Source organism: Fulmarus glacialis, unplaced genomic scaffold (genome assembly GCF_000690835.1).
Source record: "Fulmarus glacialis isolate BGI_N327 unplaced genomic scaffold, ASM69083v1 scaffold41069, whole genome shotgun sequence".
Taxonomy (NCBI): domain Eukaryota; kingdom Metazoa; phylum Chordata; class Aves; order Procellariiformes; family Procellariidae; genus Fulmarus; species Fulmarus glacialis.
Window position 1 is genome coordinate 1,026 of NW_009233338.1, and position 21,601 is coordinate 22,626.

Here is a 21,601-nt window from a genome sequence, read left to right on the forward strand (position 1 = left end):
TAAGTCTGTGTATTTATGCATCAAAGGCAATGGGGATTTTGTTTCCTCTTTCAAGAAATGGAACTCTCTCAAATGATCTCATTGAAATACTGGCTTGCTCTCCTTTTGCTAGTGTACAGAAGTTGGTAATGCTTTCTAGCCCTCACTGTTAGCTTCGCACTCTCATATACAGATTGCTATAATCCAGCTGTGCTCCTGAACGAAGTTTCTGGTATGAACTAAACTTAGAAATCCAGCCATAAACTTAAAACGCATGATAAAATGGTATCTTAAGTCCCTTGGTGGTGTTAATTAAGTTAATAGAAATTCCCTGTTGTATTTAAAGATGCTTGTGTCTCTGCTGCAGTGATGTTGCTGTGAAGGAAGACAGAACTTTTTGGAGTTATTGGACTTCTGTACCCTTGTGACTTCTACTTGCTGTCACTAATATTCATATACAATTTTAAGCTCTGGAGCAAGAATTTTTTCCTAAAACGAGGTGGCTTTTTTCTTTTTTTTCTTTTTTTTTTTTTTTACTGCCTTATGCTGGAAACCTTGATATTTTTTTGTTATAGTGAAGATGTACTATCAATTTAGAGATTTCTGTTTGCTGCTGTAATATATACATTTTGGCAAGATCTTTGACGTGGGTACTAACTGTTCTGATATTGTCTCAGCATTTGTTTACGTTACTATAAAGCATGCCGATGTGCGGATGTGATGCAAGAATTTAAAAAAAAAAAAAAAAAGAAAAAGCAACCCACAGAACTGTGCTGAGGTAATGAGTCAGAAGAACATGTCAGATCATAACATGATAATTTTTATTTCTGTTGTAATATGGTGGAAGTTCATCTATCTTCTAGGCTACCTAGTCAAACCTGAGACAAATTAATAGTTTTGTGAGCAGCAAAAAAATCAGTGCTTGATTTCCTGTGAACTTTAATTGAATTACTTGAGTATTCTTTAACTCTGCATATAACTATAAAGTAACCTTCCTGTTACAAAAGCTGTAGGAATGAGAATTTTATAGGAGTATTATGGCAGTAGTCAAGCTGCTTTGTTTGACTCTGAATGTTGGCTGACAACATAATTTTTTTATATGTATATATATTTTAATTTTTTTATTGTTATTATTTTTCAGAAAACCAAATGTTAGGCTGTGGTCCTGCACGCCTCTTCTTGGCAGCAGCCACCTCAGCCCATTTGTTGTGGCCACTTACTGCCACCTCTTGGCTACTGCGCAGTTGTTTATGTGGTGCTGCGGCTGATCAGGGAACTGATCTGACTGAAGAAGTAGCCCAGTGGAAAAAGTTATTTTTCAGCCAGATTAGTTTCCTTGTCTGCATCATCATGTAGGTGCCCAAAAAGTTACACCACCAGAACACCTAGTGATCATTCAGTGATAGCAGGACTTGGCTTGGCAAACTGCGGAGATTCAGCTCCGACAGGGAGGTGGTGGGAAGGCAGATGGTGAAGCCTCACCGTTTCACAGTACAGGGTCATACACTTTATCGTATGGACTTGCAATCAGTAATATGAGTTATTTTACCTACTGGTCTCAAGTGCGATTCAGTAAAGAATCTGAGCCCATCTCAAGAGTTTTTGTTGCTGGGGGAGGGGCTGGTCCGGCTCATCCCTCTCCTTTCTCTTACTTCTAGCCATGAGATCCTGTCTCCTCCATATGATTCTTCTGGCAGTCTTCCCGCCATGTAGTCGAGTTGTTCCATTTATAAACCCAGGAGAAAAGTACCTCTGTTTTTTTGAGTTTATTTTCCTCAATTTAGCAAAAGGAGGGGAGAAGGTACAAATTATCTTTTATTGGCAGTAATCTGTTAGATCAGCTGAGTTATCTCATGACATTCTGTTGAGCTATAGCTTCATATATGTTATAAGCCAGTTTTAAGAAGCCTGTAAAGCTCACCATGTGGGAATGGTTCAGAGCTGCGCCAGGGGAGGTTTAGTCTGGACATTAGGAAACATTTCTTTAATGAGAGGGTGGTCAAACACTGGAACAGGCTTTCTAGAGAGGTGGTTGATGCTCCAAGCCTGTCAGTGTTTAAGAGCCATTTGGACAATGCTCTTAATATGCTTTAACTTTTGGTTAGTCCTGACTTGGTCAGGCAGTTGGACTAGATAGTCATTGTAGGTCCCTTCGAACTGAAATACTCTATTCCATGCCTTGTGTCCACCCCTTTGTCCTGTATGCCACTACCCCAACTACTTCCCCATTTCTGTTTTCTGATTTTGAGTGCAAGTGTTTATGTTGCTGTATGGTGGATTGCATTGAGAGTAGGATTCAGGATAAATCTCACTTTGGGAGGATGGAAGCGGGATCGATTGAGCAGGGGAAGGCTGGAACTCGTAGTGACTGTGCAGTCTTGTGGCTGTTTTGTGCATAGGTGTGTGTAACTGTGTTCTGAGGCTGGCTTCAGAGTTGCTGTAATGCAGCTGTCATCAGGAGGTATATTTTGGCTCTTTATGGCCCTTCTTTTTGTACCGGTACTAGCCTTCTAACTGAAATTTATTTTTTGTAAATTTTTAGTCAGATGGGTTCATTAATCTTACTTGCTGTCCAGCTGTGTACACAGTAGGTACCCAGAATGAGCAGACACCAGACAAGTAGGTGGGAGAGCAGAACCAACCCTTTTGGCTAGAGCCCAGACTAAATGGGTTAAAATAACCAGGTAATTATGGCCAAGTGTTTCCTTTCATCTGCTACCTGGTGTTATGAAAACTGAAAAACTTAAGTCTTGTTAAGACTTCAACCAAGAGCTGCCTTAATGAGGAAACACCATCTGAAAAATAATCCTCTGTTGCTGGTTGTAGAGACGGGTCCAAGCAGCCTGCTCAGGAGCTGGAGTGTTTCCAGGGGCAAAACTCGCTTAAATGTATGGCATAACATAGCTCTAGAAAAGTTCAAGTCAGACTGTGTAGTGTGCTTTAAACACAGTGCTTGTGTGACTTGTGTGGTATCCCAGACCTTCCCGCCATTTAAACGGTTTGTAGGGCTACTAACGGAAGAGTGCCACAGCTTTAGCAGCCACTTGATGCATTTAATGCTACCCTAGAGGGTTAACAGGTTTACACCAAGCCAGGGTCTTTTTGAGTTAGTATCTTTTCCAAAAGTTGTGCAATATTAATGCTAGAGTACTAAACAGTGAAGAAGCTGAATGGTGGTGGGGAGAGTGGGAACAACTCTTGATAAGGGCATTTGCAAATACAGTATTTAATCCTGTTGTAAAGGAGAGTGGCTGCCTCTTTTCCATTTAGAGGCTTTAAATGGTTGGATCGCACAGGAAGTGAAGAGAGTGTTGGACTCACAAGAAGTGGATCTGGTGACATCTAGGTCATGATTTAATTCATTCCTCAGGGGGTGTCTTGGTACTTGGTAGGCAGATCTTTATTGGCTAAATTGGAATTTAGTGCAATCCTAGATTAAGTCCTGAAAAACTTGTACTATCAGTTTTCCAATGAACAAAAGTTTTTTGTTTTTTTTTCTCAAGTCAAAACAAGGTTATTGTAAGACAACAATTGCTTGTGTCATATTCTTCCATTTTTTTAAAAAAAAAACAAAACAAAACACCCACAAACAAATTGGTACTGAGGCTAATGGGAGGTAGAGAAAGTGCAATGTGTTTGTCTCTTGATACCCACTTTATCAGCTCCCAGACTTCAAAAACTTTCTCTTTGAGCAAAACGCTTATAATGGTTTTAATTTTAGCTTGATCTAATACAAGAGAAAAACTTGTTTTGTAACTGTGGGACCAAAAAACACTTTAAAAAGACATCGTTACATATGGAGTTTATCCCCTTTTTAAACTTATTCAGTACACTGGTTTCTGGGTGGGAAGTGAAGAGCTACACAGAGTCTGGCAGGCATCTGTACAAGCAACTGATACACTACATAGCCACTTTATTTTGTTTTTCAGGGCAGTATGACTGCAATGACTGTATTTTTTCCTTTGGATACAGCTAGGCTTAGACTTCAGGGTAAGTGTCAAACTCTAGTTTCTTTGTGCAGTGGTGTTTCTGTTCATCTTGGCTTGGGCACTTGTAAGGGTGGTTGTAGGGGGACCTATCTTGCATGAACAGGAATCTTACTTGTGTAACACTAACACAATTTAATCACTAACACCATTTTTCCAGCTGAAGGTAATTCTCCCTTTTTGGAAGTATTGGGCAACCTTTTAATTAGCTGAAAAGGTCATGTGATGTGTGGCCAGATATGGCTTTTAAATGGTTATCTAAGACCAAAAAGAAAAATAAAGATGTGAGATTACACAGGATTACATTTGTGTGTTGTTGCTTTTGGCTGCTGAGAACACTTCAAAACGCAGGGGCAGTATCATGAAAAACTAGTGTAAAGTTATTCCTGAGAATGGTTTAAAGGGAAAAGTCAGGGTTAGAACTGGGAGTAGGAATGTCTGAATTTTACAAAAATGCAATCTGGGTATAAACTTTGTTGTTCTAATGCTCTATCTCCCCATCAAAAGTCACGGAATCACCAAGCATTTTAGCACTGTGACTAAAGTGTTACTAAGAACTAGAGGGAGATCATCAGCCAGGTCGTCAGAAATATGTGGTTGAGAAATTAGCACCATATCGCTGTTGAGCAGCTTTCAACACAGGAAAAGACAGTGTTTTGCTAAAGCTTAGCTGTTTGCAGATTAACTGTAAGAGATTGCTCTGCTAGTGGTGCTAGTCTGGAGTCCAAGATACAATTTTGAGGCAGGCAAGTCTCTTACCGAAGGTGAACCTACCTTCATGTCACAGCTGTCAGATTAGGGTAGATACTCTGGGGCACAACAGAACTTGCTAGTCTGGGGAAGAATAAAAGGAAGTAGCCTTACCTAGCAAATGAAAATAAGGAGATGCTTTCTGGAATTGCTGCAGAAGTAGGGAATGTCTGTCCTTTATGAGGAAGAAGAAACATGCTCTTTTGGGGTATGTTCAGAATAGGAAGGATAAAGAGTTGAAAATGAGTGCTAAAAATCAAAATAATCTAAAAGTTTGATTCTTCTGTTTTCCAGTTGATGAGAAGCGGAAGTCTAAGACAACACCGGCAGTATTATTGGAAATAATCAAAGAAGAAGGCCTGTGAGTAGATACTAATTTTCCTCTTGTCTTCATGTAGGCAAGCTCTAAAACTAATTTGAACTTGCTGTTAAAGTGGAATAGTTAGCCCATGTGGATGGATTTTTACTTTGAATTAAAATGTTTTCAGATAAGTGTGATATGACTTACATAATCTTATGTGTTTATCTTTAGCTAATTCGAATTAGCTTTCTTGAGCACCTTATGCAATCGAGCTGTTCAGTGATGCAACTGTGCCTCCATTAGGGAGGTAGCTGTGCCTCCTCAGAAATGCAGGTTTGTGTGGAAAGGTACCTTTGTGTACCTGATAAACCAGCTTCATCTGCCTGGGTTCTTGGGTGTGTCCATTTCTCATAACCAAGACCAAACCCTTGGGCAGCTGAGCCACATTCAAGAAGAGAATTGAGACATGTTTCCCAGTTGGAAGTTTTTTCTCCTCGTAAGCATGTGGAAGTAAACAACAAGTGACTCTTTATGCTGACGAGATTGAAGATCTAACTAAAAGCAGTTAATTTTCAGCAATGCTGTGCTTTATTTGCCACACAGTCTGAGCTAAGCTGGCTGGGAAAAACAGTTGTATGCGTGTCCTTGTTACAAGTATTTTCCTAAGTGAATCCCTGGAACTCTTACGTAGATCAGAGCTTCCAGGACATTAAAGCTAACAGAAGTTTAGCTTGGCCAATAATGTTTTGCCACTTTTGAACTTGAGCGGTTGGCAGTTAGATGCAGGAGTGCCTCTCAGTCAGTTGGTGATTTCTTTTGTTCACGTTCCCGCATTACATTTGTTACGGGAGGGTGTCAAGTAAGTGTCAGTTAGAAAAAAAAGAAAGAAAAAGTGAAAAAGAAAAATTAAGAGGTTAACTGGAATGGAGAGACTGCAAAAGTGGTCATCCTACTTTTTCTGTGAAACAGAAAAATCAGTAATTCTGGCAAGAGGTAAACATTGTTTCTTCCAAAGGGACTGGCAAGGCCTGGCTAAGCAATGATATAGTTGTAGAGATGTGTCTGGAATAAAAAACCCAACAAAACCCCACAACAAATCTGAAATCTGTGATGTGAGATCATAAACATCTTGTTCGCATTAGTTTGTAGACTCTTGTCTCATATTACACTTTCGTGAGACTACTTTTCTCATCTAGATGTAACATAAAGCAAAGAGGTTTAGCTAATGGACTTTTTGTAGAAGTTTATCAAACAGCTTTGCTTTCTTCCCTGCGCTTTCATCCTTTTCTAGGTGATACAAAAGGTGTTAACTGGTGTACACTGAGTTCTTCTCAAGGTTGCAGTTTGGAACACAAGCTTAGATTTTATTTGTGTGCAGAAGGATTTGTATGTGAATTATGGATGCTAGCACCGACGACTTAAGTCATTAAAATAAACTTATGTTTTTTGTCATAGTTTCATGTTTTGTACTGTAAGATGTTTCCTTTGAAAATCATCATCAGAAATCCTTAATAAATCAAGCAAAACCAAACTAACACTCTTAGTTAGACAACACGGTCCCCAGAGGGTGTTTCTTCGTTTTTTATTGGCAGCACAGAAGAGAGGGATGGTGCAAAAATTGTTTTAAGTCTACTCATGACTAACAGTATAGTCAGTTAACTTGTAATTGTAACTGTATGGTTAGCTAAGGCTGTAGTTTCAGAAACAGTCTTAATGATGTGGTGTATTCCCAGCTACATGGGAAGGAGAAGCAGTTGATATATCCGAGATGAAAAACTAGCGTTTACATCATAAGAACAGTCAGATGCTGCGTTTACTAGCCTTGCATCTTTTATGGTCTCCTTCTTGGGGATCCTTATATTCTGTGTATTCCCAATATTTTAATGACTACTGGAGCCTCCATGATTACTGCTGGTTGTTGAGGAGATTTCTTATGCTCTTAACGTGATACCACTTCTCTACCTGCCCTGTGCAGCTTCAGTGAAGGGTGCATATCATTGACTTTTTTGGGATGTATTGTAGAACACGCTGGGGATGTAGGGTAGTTATTGAGGTGTCCCTGTTTCAAGGCTCATCAGGCCTGTCAGAGAAGGAAGCTTTGTTAGTCAGCTGTTAGGAAATCATTCTTAAATCAAGATAGATTTAGATGATACAAAACCAATGACAATTATTCACAAGACCTGAAAAATAAGATAGCTGTGAATTGTAAGGGGATATTCAGTTTTTCACCTGTGATTAATCTAGTTAAATTTAAATACGTAATATCTTTTTCTCACTTACCTGACGGATTTGCTGTAGACTTTACTGCAAGGCATTTATTAGAAATTCCTGCCACCTGCATATCTCATGCCCCGGGTTGCATCCTTTGGAAGACTCTCCTTGGTGGAGTATATTTTTAATTTCAGTAACCAGTCTTCCATCTTTAAATTTTATGTAAGAATCCAGACACATTTTTTTTTTACTTCCTTACTCTAGTTTTTTTTATTTTTTATTGACGGAGTAGTTGTCTTAATTTTTTTCCGGCTATGTTAAGCATTGCTTTGTTTCCTTGGAGATGTGAGCATCTCTTTACCGGGGTGTTATCTTTTGTATTGGACTGATAACTTGGTTTCTCAACAAAGATGGGAATTCTCCTTGTGCCTTGGTATGTTTTAGTATATGGTTTGAACTGACTGTATCAGTCTGTATGTTAACATACATAATTCAAACATATTCATCCCCTGGATGTTTGTAGTTCATTGCTAGCTGTTGGTAGAGAGCAAATACGGTGGTAATACTCGCTTTTGGAGTGAGTGAGCCTCAAGCTTCTCACTGTAAATAAATTGTACCTCTACAGCTCCTCTCAGTGGAATTATTCCTGATTACTATAATATGTAAATATAAGTGCTTAATTTTTTTTAATGGTACAGCCATGAATTTAGTATTGTATGATTTGTTACCATTAATCATAAAGACATAATCTAGTTAATATTGTATGTAGTATACAGTATACAGATCTTCCACCAACATGTGAAATCAACTAGATCACATAAATACTTTGCTGATCCTTACCATGACTTTTTCCTCTCCATTAGGTTGGCACCGTATCGAGGATGGTTCCCTGTTATCTCCAGCCTTTGCTGCTCCAATTTTGTTTATTTTTACACATTTAATAGTCTTAAAGCTCTCTGGGTCAAAGGTCAGCATTCAACCACTGGAAAAGACTTGGTTCTTGGGGTTGTTGCAGGTAATACTTAAAAATCTCAATTTCATCAAAAATGTATTTTTAGTATATTCTATCTAATGTTTTTCTTTATGAAGTCCACTGGAGGTTACACTGAGTACTTATGCCTCCCACTGTATGCAGAGCTGCTTCATTGTACAGCTCTGTTTGATGCTCTTTTGTGTCCTCCCCGCCTCATAAGTAGGTACATAAACTGTTCCTGTTGTGAATTCTGGCACACAGCACAGTGCTGTTGCAGTCTAGTATTTTATTTGTCTGGTGTGTTGTTCACCATGGTATCTAAGCATCATCTTTTAGATGTTGAAGCCAAGTGGCAGGGAGAGATGATAGTTTTTTTCAGAGGGAAAGATATATGCCAATTCTGAAATATTTTTTATTAGGATAAGAAAGAGCTTTTAATGTAAGGATTTGGGTGGCATTTTTCAGACTTCTTTTTGGATCGTCACCTGGAAGTGACAGTAAGTTCCTAGATATATGCAAGTACAGTGGGAACTTTGTTCTTTTTTTATCCCTTCCTCTCATGTGGATGCTACAGTGGCTTCTTTGAAGGGATGATGACACTAATGGCTTCTCTAGCAAATCCAGTGTGAAAAGTTACCACTGTGTGCCTGTGTTTGCCTGTACTATTCTGCAGGAACAATTGCTCATGCAACCACACTGAAACAAGCTGATTTTAAAAAACCTGCAAAAAAAGGCCTGTGATTATTTGGGGGGGTGTAGGGGGGTGGTGTTTGTTTACTTTTTGCTAGTTTCTTGTATTTTCAGTATGTAGGCACAATGAATGGCTGAATAGTTGGGGGAAAGTAAGGAAAGAAATTCTTAAGTTGGCTTTATCACTGGGGGAAGCTTTCTTATAATTACATTCTGGGACAAAGGCTACAGGAATTAGAGTAATAGCTTGTGGTTAAATGACTTCTTCAATGTCTATAGTTTAATCCTTATAATGGAATAATATCTGGTGTAAATTGAAAAATTCCACTTGAGGTGTTTGCTAATTCTCCCTACTATCTCTCATTCCTCCTGTTGGTAGCAAATACAGATTGGAAAAATACATTTAAAAAAAAAAAAAAAATTATCTTTCCAGTCTGGAAAATATAAAGTTTTATGACTTCTCCTTTAACTGAGTCTGGGTGAAAAATTACAAGTATATTGTGCTCTAACATGTTACTCCATAATGTAAACACATTGACTTTGGTTAAGAGAGATTAATGTGGCTTGCCTTTTCTAGTGCTTGATTTTGCTCAAAACTTTTTTGAGAGCTGATTGTAGTCCTTATGAAGGATACTGAAATATAGTTATGTTCTGCTATTCTGAACCCTCTTAAAGAAAAAGAAAAAGAACAAACAGGCACAATGTAGGTAGTAAAGTTTCACCTTTTTCAGATTTACTGTTCTTGATAGTGATATACTGTGTCCATCTCAATATAATGGAATAATTCAGTCTGTCACTCAGACTTTTACCAAAGCAACCAGTGTAGAAGCAATTGTGATGTAGAAGTATTAATAAGAAAGATCAAAAGCTTATTTTTATATAGTTTCTTCAAAGTAACTGCCTTGGTCATTACTGAACAGGGAAGACCTGTACCCGGTGACTGCAGAAGTAATGTCACTTAATCCTTCTCCCTGTTAGTTTAGAACTGTACTTTGCAATACCTCTCTGTTGTAGCCTTATGTGTGTTTGTCCATTTCTCCTCCCCATCCTACTTTCTAATACTCAACTTTCAAACTTTACTGTTGGGGTTTGTTATTGTGTGTAATCTCTTGCCATTTCTAAGCCTCACTTAAAATATTTGCAGAATCCTGTGTTTTCTACCTTAAGTGTACTTAGTGACTCTAGAAACTAGATATTCTTTTGGCAGCGTAGGAGCTCTGTTCTGGTAGTCAAGCTGCATGCATTTATCTGTTTTGATCTCCTCATAAAATAATCCTTCTAACCTTATCACTCTGTTTTTTTCTGAAAGTAGGCAGGCAGCAAGTCGTCATTGAGTAAAGTAGGGCATGAAAAACTAGAGTATCTTGTGCTCCAGTTTGGTGTAGTATGCAGCAAAATAACAAGTTCACTTAAGATTTTTTCAACATGTTCATATTTAGTGTTTGGTTGTTTGGTGTTGGGTTTGGTTTTTGTTTTTTTTTTCTTGTGGTTTTTTTTGTGTGTGTGTGTGTTTTGGTTTTGTTTTTGTTTGTTTTTTTTTTTTAGTTTTGGGGAGGAGTAGCAGAAATGTCTTCCCACTGCATGCAATCTGCTGACAACTAATCCATGGTGGAGCTGGAGGGGGAATACATGAAGTAGCTTATTATAAATTACCAGTTTACTTTTGCTGTTATGCTGTGTTAATTTTTCCCCCTCTTCCTACCAGTAATTTCAGTAGTGTGTGAATTGGAGTAAAAGGGGATAAGAAAACATTGAAATCTTCTGGTTCTGGCTGATTTTCTTTGTGCTGTGTTTTGCATTAGGCGTAGTGAATGTCCTGTTGACCACTCCTCTTTGGGTAGTGAACACACGTCTGAAGCTGCAGGGAGCAAAATTTAGAAATGAAGACATTGTACCAACCAATTATAAAGGCATAATAGGTAAGCACTTGTTGTTGTCTTCAACCAAAGAGAAGTTCATTAAATGAAATATATCAAGGACTCTGAAGTTCAAAGACTTACTCATGTAACCAATTTCACCCTGGAATCTCTATGCTTCCCTATCACTTTGCAGTCATTAGTTTTACAGGAGACTGGACTTGGCCGTTTCTGATGGTACTTAAGAGTTTGTAGTATGCACACCTGTAACTAAAATACCTTTTGCAAATCCTGGAGTAGTACTGAGCCCAGTACTGAGGTGGTAGCTGGGAGTCTGAGTTTGGACAGATAATCTGCAAATTAAACTTCAGTCACCTTAATCTCTTAATCACCCACATGTTCAGGCTGTCTTCGTTTTAAAAATAAGTAAGTAAGTAAATATTGTCATTTTGAAGAAGGTTTAGAAGACCTTACTGTTGATGCTGAGCTTGTACTAAAAAGAGTGGGGTGTCTGTGGAGATGATGAGCTTTGTTTACATTAGGTGATGTGAGCAAGAACCTCCTTTGTCACTATTTTTCCATTAACTTCCAGATTAGAATGGAGATAAAAGAAGTCGCATAAAAGACTGCAGTGTATTTTTATACACTTTGAATATTAGGCTTTAAGTGTAACTTTTCTTACCTTCTATGGTCAGAATTTTGTACTCAAAATTTTAATCTTTTTTTTTTTTTACACCTTTCTTCTCAGATGCCTTTCATCAGATAATACGAGATGAAGGAGTCTTAGCTTTATGGAATGGTACTTTCCCCTCCTTGCTGCTGGTCTTCAATCCTGCCATACAGTTCATGTTTTATGAAGGCTTTAAACGGAAGCTTTTGAAAAAGCAGCTGCAAGTGAGTATGTTTTGAGGCCAGGTGATGGACATGCTCTGTTATAAGACAGATTCTTTGACGTGCGTTACTTGAGCAAATTCAGAAATGCAGATTTGGTTTTGGTTCTTGTATTTTTGACGGTTTTTTTGAGTTAGTGTATCTCCTAAAAAAAGATCCATCATTGTGAAGTGAGACATGTATCTTTCATGTCCCTAGGGAAGATATTCCTGTGATGAATTCCTCTTCCTGTAAAGATAAGACTGCACCTCTTGTCCACATTTGTTTAGATTTGTTCACAGGTCTTGATTTAAAGTAGAGATTTCAATTCTAATATATCTGTTTTACAAGTATGTACGTACAGACTGTTTTGAAGTCACCTCTTAACTCTTTCTCCAGTAAACTAAGTATATTGAGCCTGTGAAGTATCACAGATTTGTTCTGGACCATGTCATTTTAATAACGCTTTTTTTCTGAAGCCCTCAATTTTTCAATATCCTTTTTCCAAGGATGGACACTAGAATTGAACATAGCATTGTAACCATACCTCCCCGATTCTCTAAATAGAGGTAGAATCACTTTTCTGTCCCTGCTTTATAGTGCCCTTCTTTTTCTTTATTCTTTTTCTTTTTTCTCTATATCAGATACAGCATCTCACCTGAACTCAGGTTCCTTTTATATTCTAGCAAATTGAAAAGCATTTGTGTTACATTTTAGGATAATGTCATAACATATTATGTGTTTAAGCTGCAGTGCTTTGCTGTTAATTTGTGACTTAGAATGCATTTGGCTGTATTAAAATGTTAAATCTTATCAATATGTTACAAAGCCATCTTGTTTTTCCTCAAGACATAGTGAAATAATTTTTACATGAGATTTTGCATCATAAATGAGGCTTGTTTTTTTTACCATCTTTAGTCAATACTGCAGTTGTAGCACTCTCTCTGTGCCTGATGGATCTATCCAGTTACATTATGGATAATATATTTTTTGAGTGACAAGCTGAGCTTCCCTCTGCATTATTTGCCTGTTGGCTAATTACTATATTTATTTCTTGTGTTTCTTTTAAATTGCTTAGTTCTACCTTAAATTAGGGCATGTTTTCTCCATGATCAGTGGAGAGGGAAAATACCTTTTTCCCCTAGCAATGGTCATTTTTATTTTGGACAACGTTTTTCTTCCAATTTGATCTTTTCCTGGTTGTCTTAAGTATATCAGATTGACTCTTTTTAAGATGTGCATGTGTGTGCATAGTTCTGATAGCAATCAATATATTTTGCAAATCTGGAGTGTGTCTTTATATGGGCACCTATTTATTTTCAGTGATTAATTCACACTGTTAGACTGAGATGCACTGTAATCAGCTTAGACTATAACAATGTATTTGGTGCATCATGGAACATTGTGGGCTTTGGAGGTGAGGATAGGCTTCCAGCAGGTGTTCTTAACTAACAGGGGATGAGATTTTTAGCCTATGTCATCAATACTAAAATTCTGCCTGATAGCACAGTGATAATGTCTCAGGAGTATAGAGTGGTGTTCAAGGAGTCTTTCACTCCTTTTCACAAGTGCTGTGTGACTTGTTAGTTTAAATGTTGCAAAAGCTGAAATGCTTATTGATTGATGGTACATTTAAATGCTACTTCCCAATCTTTTGTTTACTCCTGGTGCTTTAAATTGATCTGGTTGTATGGCTTTATCTCCACTATGTTTTAGTAACCTAGTTATAGTGAGAAATGCAAAAGCTTGTGAGCAAGTAGAAGTTACAAATAAACTTCAGTTGTGGGAAAGTAAGTTGGTTGAACTATAACTAACTCTTTAAAATGAGAAGACCCAGAGACTTCATGAAATCTTTATGCCAAAGATACTTAGATAACCTGGTAGCAGGTGCCAGTACAGAATCCCCAAACACATTTGGGTAACTGGCTCTTTTGGTACTATGTAGAAGTAATATGTTCTTTATATCTATTGAACAGCTCACATCTTTGGATGCTTTTGTCATTGGTGCAATAGCCAAAGCAGTTGCCACTACGCTCACTTATCCTCTGCAGACAGTACAGTCAATTCTGCGGGTAAGTAATAATTTCATTTCAGGTTAATTGCCTCTGACTTGTTCTGTATAGTGCAAACCCTGTTCATATGGCTTGTTTTTCTTTGTGTTAATGAACCCATCATTTTGGGAGCTCCTTTTGGGCAATGCAGGTCACTGATAAGGATGCCTCTTTTCTTTGATCCTGTACTGACGGATGCTGATAGAACTTGGTATTACTGGTGCACGCTTGTTTCAAGTAGCTGGTAGGATTGGCCACATAATGCATCAGTACAGTCTGTCACTGAAGCTGATGCACCATACTGCTTTTAGGCACTAAAAAATGTAGATTTACTTCGTTGAATATAAATAGAAAATGTGTCAAGTGGGAAGTTAAAATTAAATCCTCTAAACCCAGTTGGTTTCCAGATGACCTAGGGCAATCCAAATAAAAGTTCTATTCATAGGTTTTGTTTTATTCGGATGATGGCCTGACCTTGTCAGTAGCCAGAATGTGATTCATCAGGGGAAGATGAGCTCCCTCATAAATAATAGCTTTAACTACTTGCCCAGCGTTGTACGCTAATTGTGGTGGTAATGGAAAGAAACACTTGCATTTATTCTCACTTGCAATTTGTATGTATGCTGGATAATGCTGCTACCTTCAGTATGTACCAATATTGTTGTAATATTGAAACAAGACAAAGTTGTGGGGGGAAGAGACGTGACCATACATAAGTAAGCATATTGTGATTTAATTTCTGTGCTATTTTTGTAAGTTGTTTCTTGATGATTTTTCTAACAGTTAAATATTAATAAATGTTTCCACATGAAATATAATGCTATTTTCCTAAGTAAGGAGAAGCCCTAACTTGTGTGTGTGGTAAAGCCATTATGTATGTTCTAAAACTTGTATAAACTTGGAGAATTAATTGAATTATTGAATGTGAGCCTTCTGTGCTAAGGGTATCACTTTTTGGACTTGTCTAATAGGGGATTTTTCTTGTTAATTGTTCATCTGGAAAAAGTGATTTTCATGCAAATTTTGTAATTATTTTAGTTTTTCTTCTCTCTAATTAGAGTGGACTAAATGTATTTTGATTTTTTTATAGCCTGTAAAAAGATAGTTTGGATGCTGTATTTCAAACTAACAGGACTTGAATATATTTACAGTGTGGTTGCTGCTACTCTGAAAAGATGCTGGGTAAAACTTGTGTGCCTGCATAGCTTTCTACTTCACCCTGATGATGCACAAAATGGCATCCACATTGTAGATGTGTCAGTGACATTGTAGTTTTGTCAGCAGCCATTTTTTCTGAAGTTTTTCTAACTTCTGATGATCAGCTGAGCTAGTGTCTTCATTTAATGTCTTACCCTGTTTTAGCAGCCTGGACATGTCTCAGAAGTTAAACTAGTAACACAGACTTCTATTACTGAAGTGACAGATACAGAAAAACATTTAACAAATTTAGCTTTGTTTGGATAAGTTGCAACATCAGTCTGTTTTTAATTTCTAATGCGTTTTCTGCTGATGTGAAGGAGAACTGGAAGGAAAGTTTGAGTGCTTTATTTCAGCTTTAGCATTGCACAGCAGTGCAGTTTTCATGGAGCCACATCAATGTAACAGCTTCAACCCTTGTTCCTTTCCATGGAAATGGTTACAATCTTGTGACTATTACTTCATGTTTCGTCTGTCTCCTTTTGGCTTTTTGAACAAAATTCTTCTGTCTCTTGGTGACGGTGTCATTCTTTAAAAAAAGGGCAGCTCTGGTAAGTTGTGCTGCCAGCTTGACGCACTAACCAGCTGCTGCTTACTGCTCACCTCAGCTGAAGTCAGCTCGTTCACTGCTGGCTTGCCTGAGCAGTGATAAGTTGCCTTTCTGTTAGAGCACAGCTAACCATCAGTGTCCTGGTGGTGGTGGGATTCTCCTCACAGTGGCCCACTGTGAAATTCAGTGGCCTATATGCTATTTCTCCATGCCAGTCCATCCTCTCCCTGTGATGATGGGGAATACAAGGACCCTATCGCTAGTTCTGCAGTCACTAGGTGTGACTTCTTTCCCTGTGCTCTATGAAAGAAGTAATAGCCAGAAACCCTGAACTCTTCTGGTGAGAACAGCAGAGACATGCATCTGTGATACCTGTGCTATCCAGTTCAAACCTGCGATACTTCGTAATGTGTTTTCTAATCTAGCGTCGTTGTATTTGATGAAGTTTTTGTCACTCATACTAAGTGATGTTAAAAAAAAGTTATGAATAAAGGTTTAGTATTTTCAGAAATAACATTCTGCATGAAGTATACTTTGTATAGTTGTGGGGTTTTTTGAAACAATTTTAGCAGATTTATACACAAGCTAGTACAAGCTTGATATAATTCTATAAAAACTTACACATCAGAATTAAGTTCTATCACCAAATTAGAAGTACAGGATTCTTTTCTTTTCAGCCTTAAACCTTTAGAAACTTACTGTTGTTTGAAAGTTACTAGGGTTCTTTGTGATGAAGTCTGTACACCTTTGTTTTCCACTTTTTGGCAAAGCGCTTTTCTTGCTTCCGTATAATGAAGAGTTATCCTGTGTAACCGATAGTGATAAGCAGCTTCCAGCCGCACCATTTGGTATGTCTATCTCATTTTCAGTCATTAAAAATACATGGCACTGGTGTTACTCATTATGTTCTTTAGCCTATGTGTCGGTAAACAGTGGATAAATTAAATTTGCCTTTGGAGAAATGGCAATACTGTTAATGTTCTTAGTGATCCTGGGTGAAAAAGTTCTCTTTAAAACTCAAGCCTCTTTTCTCTAGTGTAGAGAATGCTAGTCCCTTGGGAAATGTTCTGCAGTAATCAGTGAAGTATTGACATCCTAGGGAGAAATGAACTTTTCCCCCCCTTCATGAACCTTTGTTTGCAGTACAAAAACAGTCTGATGGTAGAGAAGAGAAGAAGGAAGCACCTAATGCTGGTGTAGTTTGGAAGCTTGTAAGTAATCTGGGCAGTGACTGACATTGTAACTTGGAACTTTCTAGTTAGCAATTTTTTTGGGGTGTGTCTGAGTCTTTGACAATAATCCTTAATGTTGATTTATCAGTATAAAATGAGTTAGCTGCTGCTGAGAAGGTCGTGGATTGTGAGCACGTATTTGCCTAATAAAGGGAGATTTCCAATAGCGTTCAGTTGCTGCTGTTTCCATCTGAGTTTTTAAGACATATAGCAAAGGGACCTGTGTCATCTTGACATTTTCTTATAATTTCTGAACTGCCTAAATCTGCTTGCATACACTACCTACTGTCAATGGTAATTTCTTACGCCTAAGAAGTAGCAGTTGCCTGACTAAGTTCTGGCAGAACTCATCCACAGGCAGTTGCTCAAGTTCACTTTTCTTAGCGCAAAAGCATAGCGCAAAATACATGCTTCAAAAGCTATTTGGCTATGTTGTTATAAATACAAGTGTGACAACCCTTGTATATTAATAATTCGTAGTTGCAGCTTGCTGACAGTACTATTGACCTGTATCAAATAAGAGTATCAATGAATGCTAGAAAAGGAGTTGCTGAAATTGCTAGTTTAACTCTGAGACATAAAATTACAGCAGCAGCTATCATGTCTACTGAAAAACAGTTTGGGGATAAGCAGACGCAGTGAGTAAAAGGGAAGTATTATTTAGGCCAGGTAGGTGGATCAAACAATTTTGGATTCTTCCATAGCAGTTCACATGTAAATGTTTTGCTCAAAGACCATTGCTGGGCAGATAAATTTTGGGTTCAGCTATGCAATCTCAATGTAATAATGGTTTGCAGATGTGTGAGGTTTTGAATTTTTGTTAAATGAAAGCTGAGCAAGCGAGAAGGAACTTGCTTTGAATGTCATATCCCTACGAAGACTCGTCAAATTATGCTTTTGAGATCTTGAAAACCGTTTCCTCCAGAGCAACTGAAAGAGAGCAAATATGGCCATGTGTAACACTTTCTTAGAATCCATCTTAAAACTAAAACAAATTATTGTAGCACATACCGTTTTAATGCTTGCTGTGTAAAGTTCAATAGTGTGACCTTTGGCCTCAGTTCTCCACTGGTGGCTAGTATAACCTGGAAAATGTTAAAAGAGGTTTAAGATAGGCTCTCCAGATTTTATGCATGTGTTGGGTTCTCTGCCTAGCACCATGGGCAAATAATACAACAAAATGCTCTTCCTTTTCAGTTTGGACGCCACAGGTTGAACCCAGAGAACCGAACACTAGGCAGTCTTAGAAATGTTCTTTATCTTCTTCAACAGAGAGTGAGGTGAGCTTTCTGTTCTTTTCTAACACGATCTAGAAGACTTGAGTATTACTAGTATGTTGAAAATGTTGCTGGATCTGACTTCTGTTTCTTTTTGCCCCCCCTTAAACTTGCCATTTGAGTCAACCTGGTTTTTGTAATATATTGCAGAATAAGTACATAAAACCAAATTCTCCTAAATATCTGTACAGTAAGCGGTGTCAAGGATATCTATGGATACCAATTCATTCAACTCTCATCTTGAAAAGAAGCAGGTTTCTTGCACAAAAGACTTAACTTTCTGCAGAATTTTCTCTTTAAAATATTATTAAACATAGCTGGCACTCAAGACATCAAGAATGAATTTAAGATTCTTACAGTTGTCATTAACTTTACTTGTGATATTAATAATTCTTTGTAGTGTACTGATTTACTTATAGAAGGCTATTCACACTTGTTTTCATTTTTTGTTTATTTTTTCCTTCTTAGGCGTTTTGGATTAATGGGACTCTACAAAGGCCTTGAAGCAAAGCTCCTGCAGACAGTCCTCACTGCTGCTCTTATGTTTCTAGTGTATGAGAAACTGACTGCTGCAACCTTCACAGTCATGGGATTAAAGCATTCACGCAGACATTGAAAAAGGAACATATGCCAAAGATTATGGGGTCTAGAAAACATGTTCTGTTTCTGAGACCAGGCTGGGTAACAAAGGGTCCTCACTTTCTCTTTCTCTTTTTTTTTAGCCACCTCCATCTCCATTATTTGGAGAAATTTGGAATACAGTCTGTAGGACCTGTTGCCATGAATTCAGGGATAGCCTATTCCCTACTTTTCTGTGGACTCACTGTGTTAAACAAAGCAGAGACCTTATTTAAGCACTTGACATGAAATTTTAACTACTATACGATTTGATTGACATTCTTGGCAAGAATGAGTATCTCACTATGCTTTCTTGTTTTCGCTCAAATCATCCTCAGCTATTCTTCTATCTTTACCTTCTGTCAGCAGCTGTGGTGGGGCTGGTTTCATGTTATTTTCCTTGACCTGTGTTTATGTCACTTCATATTTGGTTCATTAAAGTAATTCATAAAGAACAAGATTTTTAACACAGTTTTCTTTTAACTTCAGGTATGTTTGTGACACAGAATGATGGGATATTGTCCCAAATATGGTGAGATTTCTGAAATGCTAGAACGTACGTTACCAGTGAATAGGCACGCTGCCTTCTTGAATCCACCTATTTTGGATTTTGAAAATTTTGAATGCAGATACTGGCAAGATAGGAGGAACATAAACTCTTGCCTTTTCAAGCTGAGTAGCTCAAGCTGTGTCAAGAAAATGGGCTTGCTACACAGAAGTACGTGATGTTCTGTAATCCAGTTCCTTGCGAGAATATGTGAATTCATGCCATGTTCTCATAGAGACAGGGAGCAGCACTACCCTATGCTTCAGAAGTGGTATGCCCTCTCAAAACTGTGCTTTAATTATTTTTCCACTGATCTTCCCAGATGCTTTCCTGGCCATAAAGCATAAAGGTCATAACTGTTGTCCCAGTTAATGTAAGTGTATATGTTCTTTTTTGCATAGTTTTCTTTAATAGTTCTAGGCCATAAAATCAAAATAAATAGTTCTGTGTCCATTAAGTTTGCAGTAGGATTGTTCTGAAGAACAGTTTTATATTTGAAGTATTGAGAAATTCTTGGTGTTGAACTACCATGGAATGTCTGGGAGAAGAATTAAGTGCTGCAGAAAATATGTTACCAAATTGCTAAATGACACCCTCTTTTGGGTCTCAATTGAGTCAATTCTAAGTATGAAATTGGAAAGCAATTCTGCAGATAATGTTGTCTTTTGAACAAGAATAAAAACCTTTACACTGACTGCTTCTTTTAAGAGTATTGGGAGTATACACAAAAAATGTTCTTCATTCAATACTGGATGCCTTTCATTCCTAATGGGATTTACATATGACAAGTAAGAATGAAAAAGCACAATGAGCTGTAATTATACTTTGATAGATGATACAAAATTTAGTGAAAGACCGTAGACCTCACCAGTGGAAAAGAAAGAATCACAATCCTGAGAATTTCAGTGAAAATATTCTGCTGACTGAACTGATTTATCTGTGGAAAGATAGTCTGCTGCCTTTTTTGGTGTTTTTAATAAGAAATTTAGAATCAGTAGTATGGCTTTTAATGAGCTACCTCACTTTGAAATTCCAGCTGTCAGAATAATTGCGGGAAGCTGAGAGGCTGTTGGCTTTACTCAAAGGCAAAGTGGTTTTGATGCCACTTTGGCTGAAATCTGCGTGGCTGCTGGAAGCTTTAGCTCAGCGTGTCTCAGATTTTTCTGGTCTGTGGTATGAAGGAGCAATTCCTGCAAATACAGAAAGATTTTTCTGGTTGCTTTACCTGTAAGAAGGAAGTAGATGCTTGCTTGCTATCTAGCTGAAAAATATTTGCCTACCAGCCAGTGGTTTCAAAGGAATAAAAAAGTATCTCATTTCTGCAAAAAAGCCGAATACGGAACAACCATATAGAGAACAGTGCTGGCCTTTGCTGTGTCTGTGTTACTGTTAAATCTCGAAGAGATGTTTTGCACTAAACTCTACTTGGCTCTACTAACCAGTTGTTACAATGAAACAGTTTCATAAAGGGATGAAAACAAAAGTGGTTGAAGGCAGGTGCATCTTCAGCCTCCTTTTACTGGTAGACCTATGGTATTTAAAACTTTTTTTTGCTCCTGCATTCTGCAGTGTTGATTTAGACATTAGACTGAATTTAGACATTAGACTGAATTCACTGAAAGACTACTTAATCTCACGTGACTGAGCCAAACTTGAGATGGTTGAGGAATTGTTCAGTCATTTGTTCAATCAGTAGGCAAATGTTCATGTTGCAGGTGGTACCTCCACCTAAGTTTTCTCAGGTGTAGTTTGAGCAGATGATGACATTTCTGTTAGAATTGCTAAAATTATTTCAGGTTTCAAAGGCGTATGTGAGTATCTTTGAGATTAAAAAAGCATAATCTATCAAAGCAAACTATGAAAGACAATATTTCTAATCTTGGTACTAAAGTTGTCAGTCACCCATGTGTTGTGGTTTAACCCCAGCCAGCAACTGAGCCCCACACAGCCTCTAGTGGCATGGGCGAGGGAATCAGAAGGGTAAAAGTGAGAAAACTTGTAGGTTGAGATAAAGACAGTTTAATAGGTAAAGCAAAAGCTGCGCACACAAGCAAAGCAAAACAAGGAATTAATTCCCTACTTCCCATCGGCAGGCAGCTGTTCAGCCATCTCCAGGAAAGCAGGGCTCCATCACAAGTAACGGTTACTTGGATAGACAAACGCCATCACTCCAAATGTCCCCCCTTCCTTCTTCTTAGCCCAGCCCTATATGCTGAGCATGACGTCATATGGTATGGAATTCCCCGTTGGCCGCTTGGGTCAGCTGTCCTGGCTATGCTCCCTCCCAGGTTCTTGTGCACCTCGCAGAGCATGGGAAGCTGAAAAGTCCTTTACTACCATAAACACTACTTAGCAACAACTAAAAACATCAGTGTGTTATCAACATTATTCTCATGCTAAATCCAAAACACAGCACTAGGAAAAAATTTAACTATCCCAGCTGAAACCAGGACAGTATCCACCTCTTATTTCATACCATTTGCCTTATGCTCAGGTCCCACACTATGCAATAC

The 21,601-nt window shown here is 38.0% G+C and overlaps 1 protein-coding gene across 1 annotated transcript; it reads left to right on the forward strand.

Moving 5' to 3' along the window:
* The first annotated feature begins 3,914 nt into the window (after nucleotides 1-3,914).
* Nucleotides 3,915-18,999, forward strand: SLC25A17 (solute carrier family 25 (mitochondrial carrier; peroxisomal membrane protein, 34kDa), member 17). The gene is made up of 8 exons (XM_009585292.1): nucleotides 3,915-3,969; nucleotides 5,010-5,076; nucleotides 8,091-8,242; nucleotides 10,693-10,809; nucleotides 11,495-11,640; nucleotides 13,593-13,688; nucleotides 17,844-17,926; nucleotides 18,392-18,999. The coding sequence occupies exons 1-8, from the start codon at nucleotides 3,915-3,917 to the stop codon at nucleotides 18,537-18,539; spliced, it is 864 nt and encodes a 287-aa protein (XP_009583587.1). The 3' UTR covers nucleotides 18,540-18,999.
* Nucleotides 19,000-21,601: the final 2,602 nt, after the last annotated feature.

Coding starts and splice junctions, on each gene's coding strand:
- SLC25A17 (XM_009585292.1), top strand. CDS start 3,915: ATGACTGCAATGACTGTATTTTTTCCTTTGGATACAGCTAGGCTTAGA. Junction 5,077..8,090: donor ATAATCAAAGAAGAAGGCCT/GTGAGTAGATAC, acceptor CCTCTCCATTAG/GTTGGCACCGTATCGAGGAT. Junction 13,689..17,843: donor CAGTACAGTCAATTCTGCGG/GTAAGTAATAAT, acceptor CTTCCTTTTCAG/TTTGGACGCCACAGGTTGAA.